General features: G+C 41.2%; 1 protein-coding gene across 1 annotated transcript in view; it reads right to left on the bottom strand.

Annotated features, from left to right (window-relative positions):
* Positions 1–5,396: 5,396 nt before the first annotated feature.
* The window catches only part of LOC110989908 (protein strawberry notch homolog 1-like), a 40,718-nt gene continuing 25,329 nt past the window's right edge, over positions 5,397–20,785 (bottom strand). Inside the window, exons 18-33 of the mRNA XM_022254608.2 lie at positions 20,391–20,621; positions 19,427–19,636; positions 18,460–18,620; positions 17,344–17,475; positions 17,040–17,175; positions 15,129–15,241; positions 14,778–14,849; positions 14,320–14,419; positions 13,878–13,952; positions 12,720–12,866; positions 12,100–12,200; positions 11,330–11,422; positions 10,574–10,678; positions 9,888–10,009; positions 8,890–9,083; positions 5,397–8,716 (exon numbers count right to left, since the gene is read on the bottom strand). Coding sequence (XP_022110300.1) covers positions 8,607–8,716; positions 8,890–9,083; positions 9,888–10,009; positions 10,574–10,678; positions 11,330–11,422; positions 12,100–12,200; positions 12,720–12,866; positions 13,878–13,952; positions 14,320–14,419; positions 14,778–14,849; positions 15,129–15,241; positions 17,040–17,175; positions 17,344–17,475; positions 18,460–18,620; positions 19,427–19,636; positions 20,391–20,621 — 2,102 coding nt within the window. The 3' untranslated portion in view covers positions 5,397–8,606. The remainder of the gene's footprint in view (positions 8,717–8,889; positions 9,084–9,887; positions 10,010–10,573; positions 10,679–11,329; positions 11,423–12,099; positions 12,201–12,719; positions 12,867–13,877; positions 13,953–14,319; positions 14,420–14,777; positions 14,850–15,128; positions 15,242–17,039; positions 17,176–17,343; positions 17,476–18,459; positions 18,621–19,426; positions 19,637–20,390; positions 20,622–20,785) is intronic.

Here is a 20,785-nt window from a genome sequence, read left to right as displayed (position 1 = left end):
CACAAAAGACAAATAGTGGACTGTACATTTTAAAAAATGGTTGCGACTTGTAACCAAAATCATGACTACTATTGGTATAAAACAAGAGATGGCTTACTCCACTGGGGTAGTGATGCCAGAAAATGAGCCCATAGGCAGGGGACCAACCACGCTGCTATCGCTTTACTGTGTCAGCTGGCCAGTGATGCCAGAAGATAAGCCCACAGGCAGGGGACCAACCACGCTGCTATTGCCTTTAACACCTGGTAAAAGTACAGTAACAAAAAGGGAGCAGTTACATTATGTTTATATGCATTGTAATGTCAGGAAATGGTAAAGTGTATAATTTGTGTGGGTTTAATATCTTACATTTCTTATTCTGCTCCCCTCGTTCCCGGGATACTTTCCAACCTTATACTACTCAAATGGAACTATCTGTGGTATGCAATGGTGGAGGTCATGATGTTTACCTCACTTCCTAACCCAGTCCATTGTTTTAGGGGAACTTTCCCACAGTCCTGACCAAGTATTTTTAGAAACAGAATGCCGGTTTTCATTCTTTGGGAGATTCATCAAATTGGAGGTTGCAGGTTGTTGGACCCTGGGAGAAAATCTGCTGATCCTGCTGATTAGCAGAGTTACACAATGAACCTTCAAAGATTTGACCAATGGGGAAGTTTATATGCAAATCAAACTTTGAGGAAGGGTTGGTCAAACTTGCAAGTGACCAATCATAGTCTTGATGGAAATGTCCATCAAGAGACTACAACAGGTATTTAAGGGCCTATTTTGGGGTCAAAATTCAGTCTGCACCACCATCCAGCAGACCACTGGTCAACAGCCCAACACTCAAGTCTACACAGTAGCCATATGGGCTCGAGTGGCATCTATGTTGAATTGTGTTGAGGCAGATGTAGCCAGTAGTAGGAGAGAAGCTTAGCATATCCAGGGGTCCGTCCATCCGTCCGCCCATCGGTCTGTGGACCCATATACCATCCAATCAGTCTGTTAACCCTATTTTATTGAGGAGAGCTTCAATAAAGATTTCGTCAGTTGTAGAGTAAACAACAGAGACAGTGTCGTCGTCCGTTAATCGCGGTCGTATCAGTGAGAACCTTGCGCTTGCGGCGCAGAAACCTATCCGGCAGCCCGGCCGGATAATACGACAGTAATAAATGTACATGTACTTTTGTTTGAAAATGTCCCCAGCAGAGTTGTGGGTTTTAAGATGATGTCCGAAAGGTGTGGCTGAGGCTAGATGATTAAAGCCACAAGTGAGTGGCTTAAGCATTTGCCGCAGACTTGTGTAATTCTGTCAGCCTAAGCCGGCTGATTTGGAAAAGGTCCATCTTCAGGCAGTTGACACATGTACAAACAACAGGAGGTACCCAGTGACTGTTTCCTCAACTTTACAAATTGTGAAAACTCTAGCTGTGTGAGTGGAAATTTTTTTAAGAACCTCTAAATTTTACCCTAAAGAGCTGGGGGAGAAAATCTGCCTCCATTTAACATATTTTTCAATATTATCAAGGTGCATATTTTCCAGAAGCATTCTGGAGTTTTTTTGAATAACTCTTTTTGGTCATTTTGACACCATTTTTGTGAAAATCCAACATACATGTACCGTTCTCGCACAGTACCTTTTTTCAGACAGCTAGAGGTGAATCAAGAATGTATACTTTATGCTGCCATTCCCAACTTCCAAGTGACTGTCAAACCACAAATTGAGATAAAACTTCAATATTTGTATTGAAAAGGAAAGAAGGGCCAAATCTACCTGCAAAAACTGATTTCTTCACAGATGGCAAATATGACAAGTGACAGCTTTTCTACCTGCTGTTTTCTCCATCCACTGTTCTTGCTCCTCATCACTGTCAGAGTGGCTGTCACTTGAGTCCTCACTGGAACTTGAGTCTCTCTTGAGCCCACTTCTTGACATGCTTGGGAAGAACAAAAAGGAGATAAATACGAATGTTATCACTGACTACATGTAGGTGTTAACTTCTCTTAATGACTTCCTCCTACATTTAAAACAAAACAATGCATTCCTTCAGCTTTTACTGTTGTCACAGCAACATCCTTCATTTATTGTTGAAGCCCACTAACTGCATGCCCCTAACTTTGGCGCAGTTTGATTTTTTGCCTCCAATGCCCTGCCGGAGCAACATTTTTACTTCAAATTTTAAAGTGAGTGAAATTCCATCAAACTTCCACTAATCTAATTCAAAAGTCCTGATTTTACTCACCCACTACAACGTCCCAATAACATTTTTATTTTGGCTCAATTTTCCATTTTTTTTCTTTAGTGCAAAATGGACACTTCTAAACCTGCCCAAAAATTAAAAATGATTTTCTAACAAAGTTTTGTTTAAGTGTATGTAAATTGAGCTAATGATAGAAATTATCAAGTTTACAGAACTTCAATATCTGTTTTTTCAATCCAGCCTTTGAGGTATCATGGCCGGTGACACAAAATCAACTTTTCCAATCAAATCTTCATGTGAGAGCAACTCTAAGGTACCTACATGCACATGTATACATGTAGCTCTTTAAAACTATGTAATTAATGCTGGTTTTTAGACTTTAAGACCAATCTTATTTGAAAAATTGAGGGTTTGCTAGCATATCTCCCGTTTTCTTCCCAACAATCACATTGTACTGAGCAATCTTTGTGCATCACATGCTCAGTGCACACACATGCTTGGGCCAATGACCAATCACCATTGCAGATCACAGAACAAAAGCAATAGCTGCTTCGGCAATGTAGCCGAAACAGCTAAATACAAAACTGAACAAAATTATGTTAGTAGAATTTATCTAAAAAACTTGTATAGAAACACTTTCAGAAAGAAATAAAAAAGAACTTTTAAAGCCTTATGGAAAGAACAAATGTGATGAAAGTAAGTGTAAACTTAGAAAACTGAAATGTAAAAAAAAGTTGTATCAAGGTTGTTAAAACCGAAGCGTTTTTGAAACGAGCGGATTCGGCTGAGACTTTGGTTTCAATGGTTCCAGCCATTTTGAAGCAGCGTTCAAAACCACTGTTCAAGCTCTGACTGGAACCGGCGAAAGTGAAGTCAAAGCCGAATCCACTTGTTTTGAAAATGCTCATTGTTTTGAAAGACTTTTATCACGCACAAGCGCAATGGCGACTTTTTGCCCGATTCACATCACATCAGCAATGTATTTTCCCCCAGTGCGAGATCTTGCGGAAGAAAATTGGAAATGATGGCAGAAAAAAAAGAATTTGTAAGAAATTCATGAATGCAGCATTTCAGGACGTTCCTCCAAGTTCACTTTGAGATACAGTTTTTGAGGAATTTGGTTAAAATTTGCAAAAAGATACGGACTAAAATTACCTTAGAAACCTTGTTCTGCCACCGAATTTAACGATTTAAAAGCCTGAGTGGTACAACATAATGTTGTCTCCTCGATAGATGGCACCATTTTTCAACTTGGTTTGTCAAGAGGGGAAGGCCAAACCAAAATTGTACTGCTGCATCAAGTGCAAACTAAGTCTGAAAATGGAAGCGCGTACAACAGTCGGCTGATTTGGGTGGTCTGATTTTTTCTGCTTTTGCAAGAAGTGAGGTACATTTTAAAAATTATTTCAACATTTAATGAAAGAATAAAGACTTATGAACATTAAGGAGTAATGAAGAGCTGGATTAGCTAGTTTGGGACAGAGCAATATTCAATCGAAAAAGGACAGTTTTGTGTGACGGCAGAATAGGAAATGTCTTAACTTGGATATGTGGGTGTTATAGGCATACCTACATGTACTTTAATACAGGTATGCTAGTGTGTCGAAACTATAGCTTGGAGATTTTCAGAGTTGACGAGACCGAGTTGACTTGGAACCAAGTTGACCTGAGATAGAGTTGACTCAGAGCGAGTTGATTCCAGTCCATACATGTAAGTTGGTGACTTTACACCATGCCATACAGTGTGTTTATTGTCATATTGCGCCGGACAATATCCGAATCTTTAAAAAAGGCAATTTGTAGAGTCTGATCTACATCATCCTGATGCAGACACGTCAAATATCATTTCAAAAATTTACATATGCACACATGCCAAAGTGAAGTTGGGCTTGTTGGGCTTATCATGGGATGGGCAGCTGCACGTGAGCACATCATCACACCCAATGACTTGTTTGGGAATGTTATTATAAACAATTTGCGAGATGTGTGCAAAGTCTAAGTGGGCATAGGCCTTTTCCCAGAAATGGGCCATGTGCATGTACTGTAGGCACGCCCAGTGTTAATCCTTGTCCTACTCCTACTTCTTATTCCCACCTCCATGATTCAACATGGTCTTTTCTTTTCTCCATGGTCAAGGACTACACCTACGATCTTTTATATATTCCTGTAAAGTGTAATTTGTGTGGAATAATAAAAGCAAAATACATTACATTGCACTTACTCCACATCACGTAGGTGTGCCAGCGATTCCTCAGTAATTTCTTACGTGTTGTCTAGTTGATGATACACAAAAGTCATGAAAATAAACGGATTAAAGCGACCACCATCCGCTCAGTATCACGTGTACATGTACATGTACACGTACGTACGTGGGCCGGGCCTGCACACCGCACCCACGTGTTTGAAGTCTGTCTCGCGCAGTGCGCGTGTTCTGAAAACGGGTTTTCGATGCAGCGCGAGCTTCGCGTACTGACGTCACCACGGAGTCTTGGCTTAAAGCTTCACCCGTTTTCTTAATTGAAGGGTTCATAGCCGCATCATTGACAATCAATTCATTCATTGCCACACCAAAATGTGTATCAAATCAAAGGAATCGCAGAGAACTGTACTCTTTTTCTATGTAAACTCCCCCAAAACGTATTAAAGGTGAAGTTATAGATAAATGAAATCATGGTCCATGTATTAAAGGTGGCAATGGCAGGACTCCTAGATCACACGAGGATGTTAAATGAATGCTATCCAAGCTGACAAATTTGACATACATGTAGATATGAAAAGAGTGCAGTGTAAAGCATATGAAATATGAATCAAAATATAACAACAAATGAGGAATAATATAGAATAAATGAATGTTAATTTGACCTCATGTAATAGTTTAAAATACAGACATCCCCAAAGCTGATCGGTACAAACCTTTCCAGAATGATTACATTTGAAAAAAAATAAAAACTTCCAAACAGTAGGTCAGCAAGATCAGCATTTTGTGAGGGGAAGATCTCCAACTTTTAACAAAATTTTTCCGGGGGGGTGAAAGAAAGGGAAATATTTACGCACAAGCTTGCTTTCCTTTTGGTGCTTCCTGTGAGAACCATGTGCATTAGCCCAGCTCTAGAACACAAATCACAAATCTTTCTACACCACTTCCTACTCCTTGTGGTGTTTGACAAGTGACATTAACAAAGAATAAAATAAGCACTCAAGATATGCTCTCCATCTTTTGTGAATCGTCCATCTTTAATCTTGGCATATCATAGTGACCACTGGCAAGGAAAAAAATCAGACAGGTCCTTGATTCTTTTAAGTGGTGATCCTGTGTAATGTAGGACATAGCCTTTGACTTGATAAAGTCGCTAAAACATGTTTAACCAATGAAATGGAGAAACAGACAAAACAAATTTTTGAAAATGTGCAACAGTTTTCAGTGTTTTTTTTTACTAATACTACTTAAAATATGTCTTCTCTCATTAAAGGTTACCCAAAGTCAACAGTTGTCCTTAGCTGTTGACCTTTCACTATTGTGAAGATCTTTGACAGAAGGTTCCATCCAGCAGTCTCAATGCTACAGCAATATTCCAAAGATATTCATTCTGTGTTGAACTTTAAAACCAAACACGTTCCACGGATACAACTTCAAAGCAACTTTTCCAGTGCTGTCTAATCACCCAAGTTTCCTTCTCACTATCTTAAAAAGCATACCTTTTACAAAATCACATTTCCTGCTACACACTTTTGCAATTCCACGAAATCACCCCAGCAGTAAAAATTGTGGAACACTGCACAGTATTTTCATACCGAAGATCCAAGTAAGGGAACTGTCTATTCATATCATGTCTCTGAAAAATAAGAATACATGTACATGTATTTCCCCTGAAAAATGACTGAATGGAGACAGGTCTAGGAGGTCATCTCAGGAAAATCGACTCTTTCAAATGAGCGTTCTTTACTGGTTGCTGATGATGAAATCTCAAGAACTGATATTTAGTGACAAATCTACCTCGTAGTTACAGGGATCCCTCTTTTAAGAATTCTTAGAACTACCACATTAATATGCATACAGGTATAAAGTAATCCCTATTTTGTTGCATTGATTTGTTCAAGAAAAATATATGTATTTACATATTTACGTTTGGGAATCAGGTCATAAAAGATTACTTTTTGGAACTGCAAGAAAGAGAAAAAGCCATGAAAGTTAGGAATTTAATTACATGTTTAATGTTTCTCCTACACTGTGATAATCTGAGAATTCGGTACGGATGGATGCTATGCTGCTTTCAGTAATAAATGAAGAAAACACCAACTCAGTTTCATTCAAGGATTCCATCCAACAGCAGTTGTTTTTTTCTTTTTTTTTTTAGTTTTGTTTTAGGATTTTTGTCAGCAAACAAACAAAATGAAAATGGAAAAAGAAACTGAACAGAGCTACACACACATACTAAATATCCAAGACAGTAAATCAAACTCAATCAACTGAAAAAGAATGCAGTTATAAATGCTTCAGATAAAATAAGCCAATTTACAACGTATAAATGAATAAATAATAATATTCATGCCTTTTGTTTAACATACACAAAGGAAGATAACACTCTTTTCAAATAGGTTCTTTAGATTTACACTCTACAAGGCAAGTTCTGAAGTAATGCACCATCTACAGTTGATCTCCTTAATCAATGAAGGTACCCCAAACTGGACAACATCCCTCTTCTAGTTCAACTTACATTTGAGAGGGATCCTACCGTCTTTTCCACTGGATATATTTCAGGTCAATCCAGTCTGGGAGAGGAGACTGCAAGATTTCAAATGGCTTGTTTCAATGAATGAAGGGGGTACTCCTGCTAAGGGCGTATGGGCTTTAACCAGCCCAAAAATTGGCTTGGCTATCAGTGGTTCACTGCTATGTTTTGCTTCTGTGAACATCCTAAGACTACGGTTAACAGGGATCAATGAGGCAACAATAACACTGGTTTTTGGGGAATGTATATTTTCAAAGCTGCTCTCAAATCTTTTCATGGTTAACAAATTAAGTATGTTTTAACATGACAACAGAACAACATCACAACTTATTTAAAGGGCAATCTGAATGGCCAACCTTCTGGGTGTTACAACAGAAGTCTTTGGCTTGGCAAGCTTGCCAATTTCAATTCCGAAGAGAAACCATCCCTCAAATATACTCGAGTTGTTGGTTTCTGATGACACAGGTTGGTACACAGTTTTTGGGTGCCACTAGCTAACATAAAGTATTGAAGTTATGATTGCCTCTTCCCGAATACATAATTGGAGGAAATTCAACCTCTTAAAACCATGCCTAACAACCAGAGAAGGCATGTTTCATCAGTCCCGCTAAACAAGACAGAAATCAAACAAAAAATTGGGACAAAAAGGAAGAAGTCACTTGTAACCAGCTGGCAGCTGGCTAGAGAAGAGTAGGCATCTCAACATGTGGCTCTATCTACTGTGACACACTTTGGCTCTGCTCCCCGAATCTGGTCTGAGCAGACTGGTGCTGTCTTGTGATGGCCTGTGTGCAATGATGACTAGAGGGGAACAGATGGGAACCGGCCTGTTATATCCACTGGCATGATGACAAGGTTCAGGGCAGGTGACTTGCTGGCTTCCACTGAAGTCAGACTGATCGTGATTGTGTTACTTGTTCAGTGAAAATCACCAGGGGGTTTGGGGGACTACAACCCAGAGTTGTATTAAAACCATCACAAGACCCAACAAGACCCTACAAGACCCTACAATCCCTTCAGTCTGACTTCAAGTCACAAGCTATTCTAATGAACTGCAACAAAAGCATTCCTTTGTCATTCTGTACCCTGTTACTTGTGACTGGTCTTGTGAAATAATTTTGTGCATGGTCGTGTGTCTGGTCTCATGAATGGTCTTGTGATAGTCTCTACTGCAACACTACTATGAACTGAAGATCACCGCGGGTACAAGGAAAAGGACTGTTCATAGTGGGCATATGGAAAGTGAACACAAATGCGGAACTGAGACGTCATATCAAATACTCTTTCCTCCAATTCACAAAAGCTGCATAAATTTCAACTCAAGTTAATTTAGAAACAAACGTTTTGTGGTTGAAATTTTCTGTGCATTCGCGTTTGCTTGAAGTGTGAACCTGCCTTAAAACAAACGGACAGCCAGTTTCAGGTAACAATCACTAGTACTGTGACGTGACGTCATCATCTCAGGGCCTTAGTAAGGTGCGTGAACATCAGGTTCATTTTAGTCCTCTCCTGGGATGGGTTTCATTATTTTGTCTGAAGAAATGTCCTCACAAAGTCACGGAGCTGGTACTGGGAGGCCAGCTCTACAATGACCATGGGCATGGCCGTCTCCCTTGAGGATAGCAGCAAGGTGTCAGACTGTTAACCGCAAAGACGAGAATCTGTGGTTCAGTCCAGCCTCAATAACTGTAGTTTAGTCCAGTGTGATTATTTCATTGTCTTCGAAGTTGTCCACGTAGGTGTGGGCACCCTCTAGCAATGAATTGCGCACAGCTACAATGCAGTTGCTGGGTATCATGATACCTTGGAAAGTAAAACAAAGCAAGAATATTAACTCTAAGATATCACCATCATCTAGAAATCCTTTTTTTCCCGCACCGTTTCACTCACTGGAATTGAACTAAGCTCATCTCATCTTAAATCAAATGAAAATGCGACAGTATCCTGAAACATAGAAATGTGGGCTTGGAACTCACCGACAATCTTGGAACCGTCGTCAGTCTGGAGGCGGAGTATCTGCATCTTGGAGGCGGGTCCTGGCTGCGTGGCCAAGATCTTCTCCACGCGGTCCCACACGCTCAGCACCGAGCCGGCCAGGATATAGTAGTTGCGGCGTCGCAGACCGATCTCACAGGGCAGTCCAACTAAGACCTTCTTGCAGCTGTCTCGCCTGCAGTTTGTATTTAACGAGGGAGTAATTTCAATCATGTTCCCAGAATCTATCTGATTCTGTGTTATCTGTCGAATGGGGTGGCGCCAGACTATTTTAGCTTCAATGCCTCACTTTCCTTTTTTATTTTTCTAAAGATGCTTAAAATATTAAGATATAATAAATTACAAACTTTAAATCATTCATCAGTATAAACGAAATTGATTTGGAATGAACTTTTATTTCATTGCTTTTATCAGGGCAGGAACTTCAAAGAGGCATCAGAGGCCATTGCCTTGATGCCCCTGGTCTTTGCCTCAATGCCCATTGAAATGTCCCCATAGACAAGTCGATTTTTCTAATACAAGTGCCCTTTGCAAATGAGAAATTGCCTTGTCCTTTCAAAAACAAATTTTCTGCCCTGCTTTCATTTTATTCTTCATTTACCAAAATAAAAATGTTAACCCTATTTTCAATTCAATATGGCCGACTTTTGAATAGTGTGAATTCTTTCTTAACATTTCTATTATTGTTTAACCGCTTGCCTACGGTATCAAACTTGGCCAAGAATTTTTAAAAGTTCAAAAAGGGCAAAATATTACTTCCAACTTTTGATAGACAGACCAATTCCACAAATACTAAACTGTCAGAGTCATTTGAATAGTATCTGTACATCATTCCTCATGGCAACCTCTAAATTTTTATGACACTTTATACAGTGCTGAGGTAGCAGCAGATGGTAAGCGCCGCCTCTCTGCTTTTGCTAGCCGTCCTATCAAACTGGGCTTCCCTAGTCAGTGGTTCCTGACCAAGCAGTGGTCTTACCAGTAAGCATGACTGCAGAGGATCTCGGCGGCACTGTACTGGGCCTCCCAGGCCACCTGGGCTCCATCTGGTAGTACCTTGTGATACTTCTTACTCAAGTCTGACAAGCTCTCCATCTTCCCCTTTAAGACGACAAAAGAGCCACTCAAAGCTGTGTTCTGATCCCAGACAAACATGAAAGATCTTGGCCTACGTTTCAGGAAGATGATGATTTTGACGAGCAGGGAGCTGAGGCCAGAGATTACATTTGTAGAAAGTCGCATTGCAAGTAAAAGTGAGGATCAACAATGGTTTGTATGATTGTCTGTCTTCTCCAGATTATTAATAGAGATGCTTAATTTATTACAAATAAAGGTTAACAGAAGGTGCCTTCTTGTCATGTGATTATGGGAAATAAATATCGATACTTGAATGGTGTACATTGACCAAAAAACCCAAACAACCCCCCCAGAGAAAAATATATAAAAGAGACTAACAGATGAAAAAAAATATCTGATTCTGTTTACAATCCTCCACTATCAACATTTCAGTCTTTTTCACAGCAGTGGGATAAATTCGATGAAATCACTGAAAAAAAAACTTGAAAATATATTCCCTGTAGGACCACTTCTGCTGCAAATTCACATACCGCTGTCAGGCTGCAATCTTAATAGTTCTTGTTTTTGCCGCTGGGGCCTTCGACTAACCTGCAAGCCGATGTTGGGCTTGTACACGTGACACAACTTCTTCTTGATGGCGTTAGTGGTCGTGCCGTACTTGACCAGCACTGCCGTCCGCCTGTTGTTGGTTGGCTACAGAGTACAAAAGAGGAGAAAAAAGAAGAGAAATATTGACTGCTTTGACATTCTCTCTTTAGTTCCAACCAAACAGCTTTACGTCAAAAGCAGTGTTGTGGTTTCAGCCTCTCAGGCCCACCGTAAGATCATCACAAAGTTAAAACAAGACCTCCACACTGAAATCAAATCACAAGCGGATCAACTGAACTGCAACGAAAGCATCCCTCAGTCAACTTTTCGCACTGTTTCTTGTGAATGGCCGCATCTTGTCATGGGACCGTTCTTGTGAATGGTTTTGTGATGGTTTCAACTCCATCGCTGGCCAGAAACTGAACAAACATTCAGTCAGCGGCAATGGATAAAAAAAACACACTTGTTAAGTTATTATAATGTAAGCAGGTGACATGATTTTTTCTTTGTCCGGTTCTGAGAATACACAATTCTGAAAGGCACCATGGCACATGATTAGACACTTGAAACAAAAAAATTCAGTTCAGAGAAGAATAAATCTTTTTTTTTACTGGTGGAAAATAAATGCTCTGTGTTACTCTTTTTTGCAATGGCAGAATTTTGGCAAATCAGGAAAACTGCCTGAAAAAAATAAATTTAGGAATTAATGAAAGAACGGCCTATTCTACTGACATGCGGGTTTGCCTTCCAACTCACCTGTGATGAGATGTAGAATCCTTCCTCTGCCTTGGTGAGGGCGCTCCACATGTCCAACGCATTGTCCCATGACAGTCCTCTCTCCTGGCTTACCTGAGCAGAAGATGAAACCCTACTAATTGTCAGAAGTGGCAAAAATGGGAGTAAAACCAAAGTGCAAGACAAGACGTATCTTAATTGCTGAGGGTTCGCCTTCATATATCTAATGATTTCATGGCAGTACGTTTGCCCAGGTTTGACTTAAACATATTACCTCCTGCTTGCCAGCTCAGACATCTTTTAAAATCTACCAACAAGCTACACTAGGAGGAGTAACATTTCACAGCGAAAAAGACAAGAGGATTAAGATTACAGACTTAAAAACACTCCTCGCAATTCTATGCTTACAAAACTACTGGAATTTGGGTTTACTGAAATGACTAACACATATTTCTATTCAAATGAAGTTTAAGTTCTTTCCAAAGGCCTTTGATACCATCGCAGCTATGCAGGACACAGTTTTTCATGTTTTTTGCAAACGTAACAAAAAAAGTTGCCATCATCGTATGATTATGAAAACCATTTCCATGGTCCTCTGGCAACCAATTTGTTTTCCTCAATGAGGGGATCCATTCTGTTGCAAACATTGAACAAGACACTGAGGAACGTTCTTCACATGCATAAATAGCGGTCAAATGCAGCTGACTACGAGCTCAATGCATAACTATAGAGGGCACCCTTCACAACAACGAGGACAATTTCAAGTGATTTTAAATGATTTATAACCTGACCTTGTGTAGTTCTGTGTGCACTGTGCCTGTTGAGAACTCTCGCACAAACGTCTGCGTCTGAAGCTTCCTGACCTTTTGACCTTGGGCCATTGATCCAATGTCTGTGAGAAAGGGTTGGAAATGGCAGGTGACATGTATAATCAGAAACAGTGTTGTAGTTGGACCATCACAAGACCAGACAAAAGATCAGACACAAAACCATGCACAAGACCAGTCACAAGTAACAAAGTAAAGAATGACAAAGGAATGCTTTTGTTGCAGTTCATTTGAATAGCTTGTGACTTGAATTCAGACTAAAGGTCTTGTGTGGGCTTGCAAAGGTCTGAAGTGGTCTCGACTACAACATTGATCAGAAAGAATTCAAAATCATTTTGGGTAATTTCTGATGAGTAATTTGAAACTGTATTTGGATAAACCTTCTTATAACTACACATAAAAGGCGTTGTTTAAAAGGTCACAGGTTGGTTATTTCATTTGGTTCTGATAGTAATGTTTAAAAATTATGATGAAGAGGAAGATACAAACATGGCAAAGACTTGGGGGGGTCCTTTGGTACCTCTTGGGTTGGTCTCTCGTCACATGGAGACCCTTACAAGGGTTTCAACCAATCGTTTACCTACCCAGGATCCCCATGTCATATTTGCCGTCTCTTTTGGCTTGCTGGACGATGGCATCCAGGGTGGCAGTGAAGTAGGCAAAGAGCTGGTTCTGCATCTCCACCTCCATGCCCAGGATGCGGTTCAAGAACTTGGACATGTTGCTGGAATCTGTGGGGGGGGGAACCAGACCAGACAAAAGTGAAAACTTGTACAGCTGGATCTTAGAGCGTCAAAGGCAGAATCACAAGAATACCACCAACTTTAAGTAATAAAAGTTGGACATCTCATACAACCTTTGTTAATGCTAGAGAACCTGACATTTAAGATGCATACTTGTATGGCCAGGTATATTGTCTTAAATGAACGCTGATAATGCCCTCAACTGCAGCTCAGGCATTAGTCGAGTCTGTTCTTTTTAGTTGGTCTTAAACATCAAAACCAGCCAAGCACATAATATTCCCATTTATAAATACCATGTTAGTCAGAAAATCAAAAGAGGTCAATATACGATAAATTTCCAAGGATTTTATTCAAGAATTTTACTTCTAATTTCCCAAACACCCCAATCCATTTTGTGGTATATATACCATGAAATGGATGGGGTATTCTTGTGCAAGTAGTCCAGAAGAATCTCCTTATATGGAATTGGCGCAGGTGTGGCGAGTTCTGCGTGTTGCGGCACACACAGACTCTCGACCAATAGGAATCGATTAAACTGTCTCATATCCAGGTGCCAGCGCATTTTTATACAGCGGACATAATCAAATTGCAGCAGGCACTATCAAATGTTAATACACAGTCACATTGTAAGTTGTTGATTAGGGAAACTACCGGTATCTAAGGTATTTATGAATAGTTGCAAACTATAATACAAAATGAAAGTATCATGCAACGTGCCAAGTGAAAGTTTAATGCCGCATATTTAACTGTGGGCACGGTCAAGCAACCACTATTTGTCTGGTACCCAGAATGTATTTTGTGCACAGAGTACCTGGCAAATCGACCAGCGGTCTTTCCCTTCAATGTGAATCAAAGACTTATGAACTGCACTTTTGTGAAACCAATTTTGCACAAAGATTACACACCACCTTCATTCATGTTCAGTTAATAATTTTGACCTCTCCTTTTAAAATGAGGAACCCCTAATAATTATAGAGCTCCATACCTTAACTCACTCACCTTTATCAAGTACTGGAACATTGTATTTATCGTCGCTGACCACCATTCCTACACCAATGAGTGCCTCTCTTGCATCTGTCATGAAACGTTTGAGATCATTGTTACTACGTACAACACACGTCCTAACTTGACCTCAATGAGCGTCCGCTCATTCCAAATTTGTTGTGTAAATGAACAATACATGACACTACACCAAGCTGGAACAGCAACAAACAGCTCTGGGGAAAATGGCACTTGTTCCTACTGCACTTTATTGTAACCTTATGCTAATAGGCAAGATACTCAATCAATTAACAAGAAAGTGTAAATTCCCTGATAAAATGTGCGTATCAAGGATTTACAACTCAAACGGACACATGAATGACTTTGCTTCAAGCAAATCAATTATTTATTGAGAAATCCGAACACTGAAATACATAGTTAATTATTGCAACTTTGTTACCTCTGAGGAAGTTTCCCTTGTAGTCTGCAGGAGGTGGAACCATTGCATGCTGCAAGTCAACGACTGACTTCATAACGGACTCCAGAGCTGCCCTGCCATACTGCAATACCACACAACCCACAAATTATGGAGAATATCCAAGAGAAAATCATCAGACAGTTCATCAAGCATGTCACTGGGACTCAAATTTTCCTACGTCAGCCAAACTAACCCAGCTGCTAATGTTTCAAGAGCCAGAACCAATTTTTGTGTGTGACTTCAACCCAACTGCTCTTGTGTTTAAAAATTCTGTATCATAAACGACACAATAATTTACATAAAAAGTTGAAGGCACAGTTGCCATAAACAAAAGTCATGAACGAGCAATGTTGCAATTCGTCTCTTTGAACTAACCACGATGAATAAGTACAACAGTTTAAAACATCCCCTGCATGGACACTTGTGGGTTACAACAGTACCTTATTATCAATGTTGAACATACTGAGATCCCTGGTTTCCGTTGCTCGCCTGTCTCCGTGTGTTAAGGCACCCTGCAAATAGAGTATGCACCTGTAACCATTACTACATACCACAAATGTTGTACCTCTGTCTTCATGGACAGACTTTCAGGTAGGTCACTGAGCTTAGAAACCACCGGTTCTGCAGAGTTCTTAAAGTCTTTCATACACAGAGAGACATGTTCCAGTGCTGCTCTATGACCCCAGCCCTAGGGTGTGTGAACATTTATACTGATACTGTCCAATTTAAGACTGTGAATCCCTTCTGTTTCCAGCCGCCATGATTCAAAATCTAACTCCCTGCCTTCTCACCATGCTTTCTAATCTCTTGGCGACGATGGACGCAAATCGTCTCTCTCCAGCCAGCTCCGAAATGAGGAAGATGTACTCGGGGGCGTGCACTTGGTTCGATCGATGTGTCCGCCCTGCCAAACCCAATAAAACAGCATGAGCGATCCAGACTACTACGCAACCATGGTACATCATCAATACACAACTAGACCTTCTATATTATGTGCAAATCATGGTCAGGTGAAGGCAACGCAGTGCCATTTTTCTGTCATGTGCAAGAGCCCGCTGCATTCTTCTTGCAAGATTGTCAGCCAAAGGAAGGGGCTGAGTTTCAGGATTCTAGGGTGAAGGGACAGTGTTGTATTTGAGGCCCTTTAACCACTTCCTGCCGGGACTCTGGATCCGGACACGTATGCTTTATATGTCTGGACGGGGTCTCCGAACTCGGACAAAGGGAACAAAGCCTTGTAACAAAAGATGGTACTCGGAACAAAAGACAAGGCTGCTGGGAATTACTGACATTTTTCATTTTTTCACTCTAAAAAGTGGAGATATTCCTGGCTTGTTTTGAAACAGTATACCACGGTTTGGGGCATTTAGAGCGAGTGGATTACCAATAGGGGCTAGATTAGCATGCAGCGGTGCTGTGTGGTTTATCACCGGGGACAAAAGCGCTCCGCCACCGCAGTGATAATCCACACAGCACCGCTGCATGCTAATCTAGCCCCTATTGAAAAGAGGTAAGCAGCGCACTGAGCCAGGTTTGTGAACAAAAGAAATTTATATAACACCGCACAATCTGGGCTCCTTTTAGCCTGCATGAAATACTCGGGCATCAATAGATTTTGTCTGTCAGGCTGGAGTGGACACCAGACAGTCTTTCATGTGTTTGTAAGTGTCCAGTAAATGAAGACAGGAGTTTTTAATGAATTTTGAAAACAGAAAAAAATGATAAATATCTCTCCCCAGCATCAACATTATTGATAACTTCCCCGGCAGGAAGTGGTTAACCATATGCTGCCGGGTTTAATTTGAAGTTGCATGACGTATACCCAGGGGATTTCAGGATTTTCCATTTTCAAAATTCTCCAAAATGTCATAACTTCATTTACTGGATGTTTACACCCACACAAATGACTGTCTGGTGGCTACTCTAATCTGATGGACTACAATGATGCCCAAGTATTTCAGACAGGCCTCCAGCCTTGTAAAGAGAGCCCATACTGTGCAGTGTTATGAAATTTTCTTTAGTTCCCGAAATTGGCCAGGGCGCTGCTGGCATCTTTTCAAATGTGGAACAGATTAGCATGCAGCAGTATTGTATAGCTTGTCCGTGGAGCACTTTTGTCTCCGGTGGTAATCTGCTTGGGCTGAATGCCACAAACAGTGGTATAATCATTCAAAACAATGATGGATTTCCTTTGCTATTGACAACTGAAAAAATGTTGGCAATTCCCAGCATCTCTGTCTTTTGTTCTGAGTACGGTCTTTTGTAACCAGGCCCAGCTCTTTTGTCCGGTTCCGGAAACCCCAACAGCAAGTGGTTAAGACCATCACAGGACCAACATAAGACCTTTAGTCTGAATTGAAGTCAGGAGGTGTTCAAATCACGTTCAACAAATGTGTTCTTTTCCCCTTGGTCAACCTGTTACTTGAGACAGGCCATTTTGACTGGTCTTGTGACTGGGCTCATATTTGGTCTTGTGACATTCTCGGCTACGACAATGTAAATATGTTGTGAATTTCTGACTTAATATGCAGAATGACGCTAGCCAAAGTTTATCACACAAGTAAAATTAGCTTACAGCTTCACTGGAATAATTATTACTTGTTCTATCCCTTTGTACAGAGCAATGGGGAGGGGGCATGGCCCTGATCTTTTCTCCTAGGGAAGGGGTGAATTGGAGAAATGTAAGTAATACAAAGGCTCACCAAATTGCTGAATGGCCCGATCTGCACTCCATGGAAGCTCCAGGGTGATGTGGACCCTGCGTCGCTGGTTGGCAACCCGCTTGTCTGCCTGCAGGGAGATTCCTGAACTGGCTGCCTCCGAGATGATGGCGATTTGCTGTTGGCACGGTGAGGGGCCAAGGGTCAGATGGAAAGGTCAAACCATGCAAGTAAAACTTGTTTTCTTTCCAAATTATGATGCATAAAGCCACAGAGGAAAACATGGTTTTCGTAATAGTAAGTGTCACCAGGAACCAGACTGACTACCCAGAATGCATGATCTCACCTTATCGCCGTTCATAAATCTCTGCTTCTCTGTCAGGTTCAGGGTTTCCAGTGGAATGTCATACTCGCTTCGAGATTCGTATCGCACGTAGCCATCATCATTGCTCACAACACGACCTTTACGACCTGTCATCTGTTTACGAAAGAGAGAAATTTAGCCTCAAAGGTTTGCAAAGAATGAAAATGGCAAAAATATGAAAAAATGGCAAAAGTCAAAACAGAAACAAGCTGACTCTTCAAGGCACAAATATTCTTGCCAGCCAAAAACCAAGAACGTCTGTTCTGTGGGCATATATCACCAATGCAGAGATGCCAACTTTTCAAAATGAAATAGTGTAATCCTATCGCACTTCCGGTTCCGATTTCCCAACCGACCCTTATTTTTCGGCACGACCCTAAAAATGTTCATCGGCAGATTAGAAAAAAAAAGTTTAAAAAACTTGTCATGTCAGAGTTACGTGTTTCGAAACACATAAGCTTCTCCAAGATGAGACTCTGTAATAAAGGCCCGTTTTTGGTGTATTTGTCCCTGTTCTGCTCACTTGTTGCTATTGTGCAAAACAAGTCCAGTTGCTCATAAGATATCCAAGAATCAAATCCTCGACAGTCCTCCAGTCAACTTAAGCACGATTATGATATTTGATGCACGTGTGTACGTATGATATCGGTACATGTACAGTGCATGGACGTACACAATCATGTTGCATGTGAAGTGCAATCATGCCTATTCACTCCCCGATCATCACAGCGTCAATTGGGGCGAACAGATAATTCAACCACGCTGGTTTCTAGTGCTACTAACGCAGCTTGTATGCACAAACTGCTGGATGCCAGCGACACATTTCTGACGCATGCATTACGAGGCCGGCTTTGTGCTAGCGTAGAGTTTATTTTGTGTCTTAGAGTTGGAAATTGTAAAAATCTTAGTCTGGATCATGCAGTCGTAAATTGACCAAACAAATTGTAAAAATTACGCCTAAATCGTACAAGTTGGCATCTCTGCAAATCAAAGTTTATATACAGGTTTTTAAATCAAATGGCTCCCAGGAAAAAAGCAATCGCAACCAGGTATCTTGCTTAAGGACACATGGTCATTCAAGAGGCACGACAGTCTTACCTCAGCTACGTTCTCAGGTCCGCCCAGCTCGTCAATCAGCTCATCCAGGGTGTTGTTGGGCAGGCAGGGACCTAGGTCTTCACACATGTCCAACAGTTCCTGCTTCATCAGGATGGCTCTCTCATAGGCGTCCATGCCTGGCAGGAGCATGGAGTTGGTCGCTGCAACAAGTCCCGAAAACATAATAGCAAACATAATACGATTTGAGGGTGGATAGTCAATGTTAGCTCCCTTAGGTATTGGAAGCCAACATGCTACATGGTGTTCCTTGTGCGTGGATCCTCATGTGCGTGTCTGGTATACAGTAAAAAGTGACTGGCACTAGATGGTGAATAGACCAATGAGCATTCAGCTATCCATCACGAATATGAGGTATGGTAACAAGGAACACTGCATCCCTGGGCAGTACCCGAGGGAGTACCATTTGAAATTAACTGGCCAGGTGATCCTAGTGTAATGTTTTAAGACAGTTACAGAGCTATGTGTGCAAGCATAAACATGTCAAGGTTCAGAGTTCTAGCAGGCAAATTTTTAAATAATAGCAAAGTTTCAGCCGAGTGCACATTTTTTGCAGTTGTTTACTCTCTTTTGTGCGGTGCTAAGTACAGTATTTTTTTCTCTCTAAATGCTCAGGATTACAACCAAAGTTTGTGAGTATTCACCATTTTGCCACCAAGGTGACTAACAGCGGGAACCCTCATTATTTGTAAAATGGGCAAACAGTGCTTGTAACATTTTACTGATGGGCAAAAGTCTTGTGCCAATCATTCTCTCTCTCTCTGAGAGGCCTGTTGTATGTACTACAGAGAAAGGAAGTACTTTTTCCACTTGATCAGACAGTATGGTATTAACAGTGAATACAATACTCCTCAATGCATTTATGTTTGACATTCCAACAAAGGGATTATAGAATCAAGGTATCTTCGTGCTGAAGGTTAAATGTCTTGAAGAAAAACCACAGTCTTACCTGCGGGTATTGGAGACATGCTGCTCATGATGTCTGGCAGTTTGGTCTTGGTCAGGATGCCGGCAGCATAGAGGGCGCTGTTCATCTGTCCCTCCAGGCTGGGCAAGGTTGGGTAGAAAGACGGGGCCTTCTCCTTCCTTTTTTCCGGCTTCTTCTTCTTCTTCTTCGTCTTGGTCTTCTCTGCTTTGGGCTTGCGAGTCAGCCAGGGATCTGAGGACGGCATTGTCGAGGCACTATGTTAACTGCAATCCACCTGCATTTCCTGCAGCACTCGATGCTGATTTTACAGAGGAAGCTGGCAATATCTCAGACGGACCAATAAACAACACTTGATTCTTGATTTACCCCTGCACTGTTATTCAAGGAACCAAAATGGTTTTGGGTATTAAACCTTCAACCATTTCGCACCACAAAACATGTGAAGTGTAATAATCTGGCCATCTGAATGCACAGGCTAAAGGGGTTAAACTGCCATGAGTATGGCTCACTGAGGGCCTGTGTTTAATACACATGTTAAACTCATGGCTGGTATTTACCCTAATAAAATGTCCGCAACCAAATCTTTTCATGTTTCAACTTCCACTACTGTTGATCTAAAGGTTGTTTCACGATTGGAATTTCCATGGAAATGAAGCCTACTGGTACACTGTATATCTTTGACAGAGATGGCAATCAACAAATTGGCCTGGATCAACAAACAACTCATTTTGCTTGATCACAGATTTTCTGCCAAACCAATACGGTCTGAAAGGGGTAAAGAGCTATGGTTTTATGCACAAAGACTTTTTTTACTCAGGAGGAGAACTCAAGTCTTCAGTGCTGAAATTATGAGTTGTTAATGTGACGTAATCTGGTCTATTACAGATTGCAAATGTAAAAACCAGCGAACAGACAAGACATCAACGGTAAATAACATATCAACACTCGGTTTGCCCAAAGAAGATTCTGACTTTATGGTGCATACCATCGTCAGAATTGTCCCCAAATGGATTGAAGTCGTCCTCGTCATTGGAGGATGCCTTGGAGGACGTCTCTTGCTCATCGTCTTCGCTCTCGCTCGATGACAACATGATGACGCTCTCATCGCTGTCGCCTGATGCCTCGTTGCCGTTGCTGTTGACAGGGCTGTTCTCCAGGCTGTTGTCCTCCCACCAGTGCTTGGGCTGCTTGGAGGACAGGCCGTTGCTCAGTTTGTCTGAGGGGGAAAGGAGACCAAGGACCAGATCCACTGAGTGTCTGAGGATGTGACCTCGCATGGGTCGCATCGTCTTAACCACTTCCTGCCGGGCAACCCGTTTTCGAGCACATAGGCTTTATATGCAGAGCCGGGGAGCTCGGAACTGGGACAAAAGGGTTGGG

Source organism: Acanthaster planci, linkage group LG09 (assembly GCF_054643075.1).
Source record: "Acanthaster planci isolate LZ-2023a linkage group LG09, COTS_SCS, whole genome shotgun sequence".
In the NCBI taxonomy this organism is placed as follows: domain Eukaryota; kingdom Metazoa; phylum Echinodermata; class Asteroidea; order Valvatida; family Acanthasteridae; genus Acanthaster; species Acanthaster planci.
Note: the sequence above shows the minus strand (reverse complement) of the source record. Positions and strands in the feature narration are given on the sequence as shown.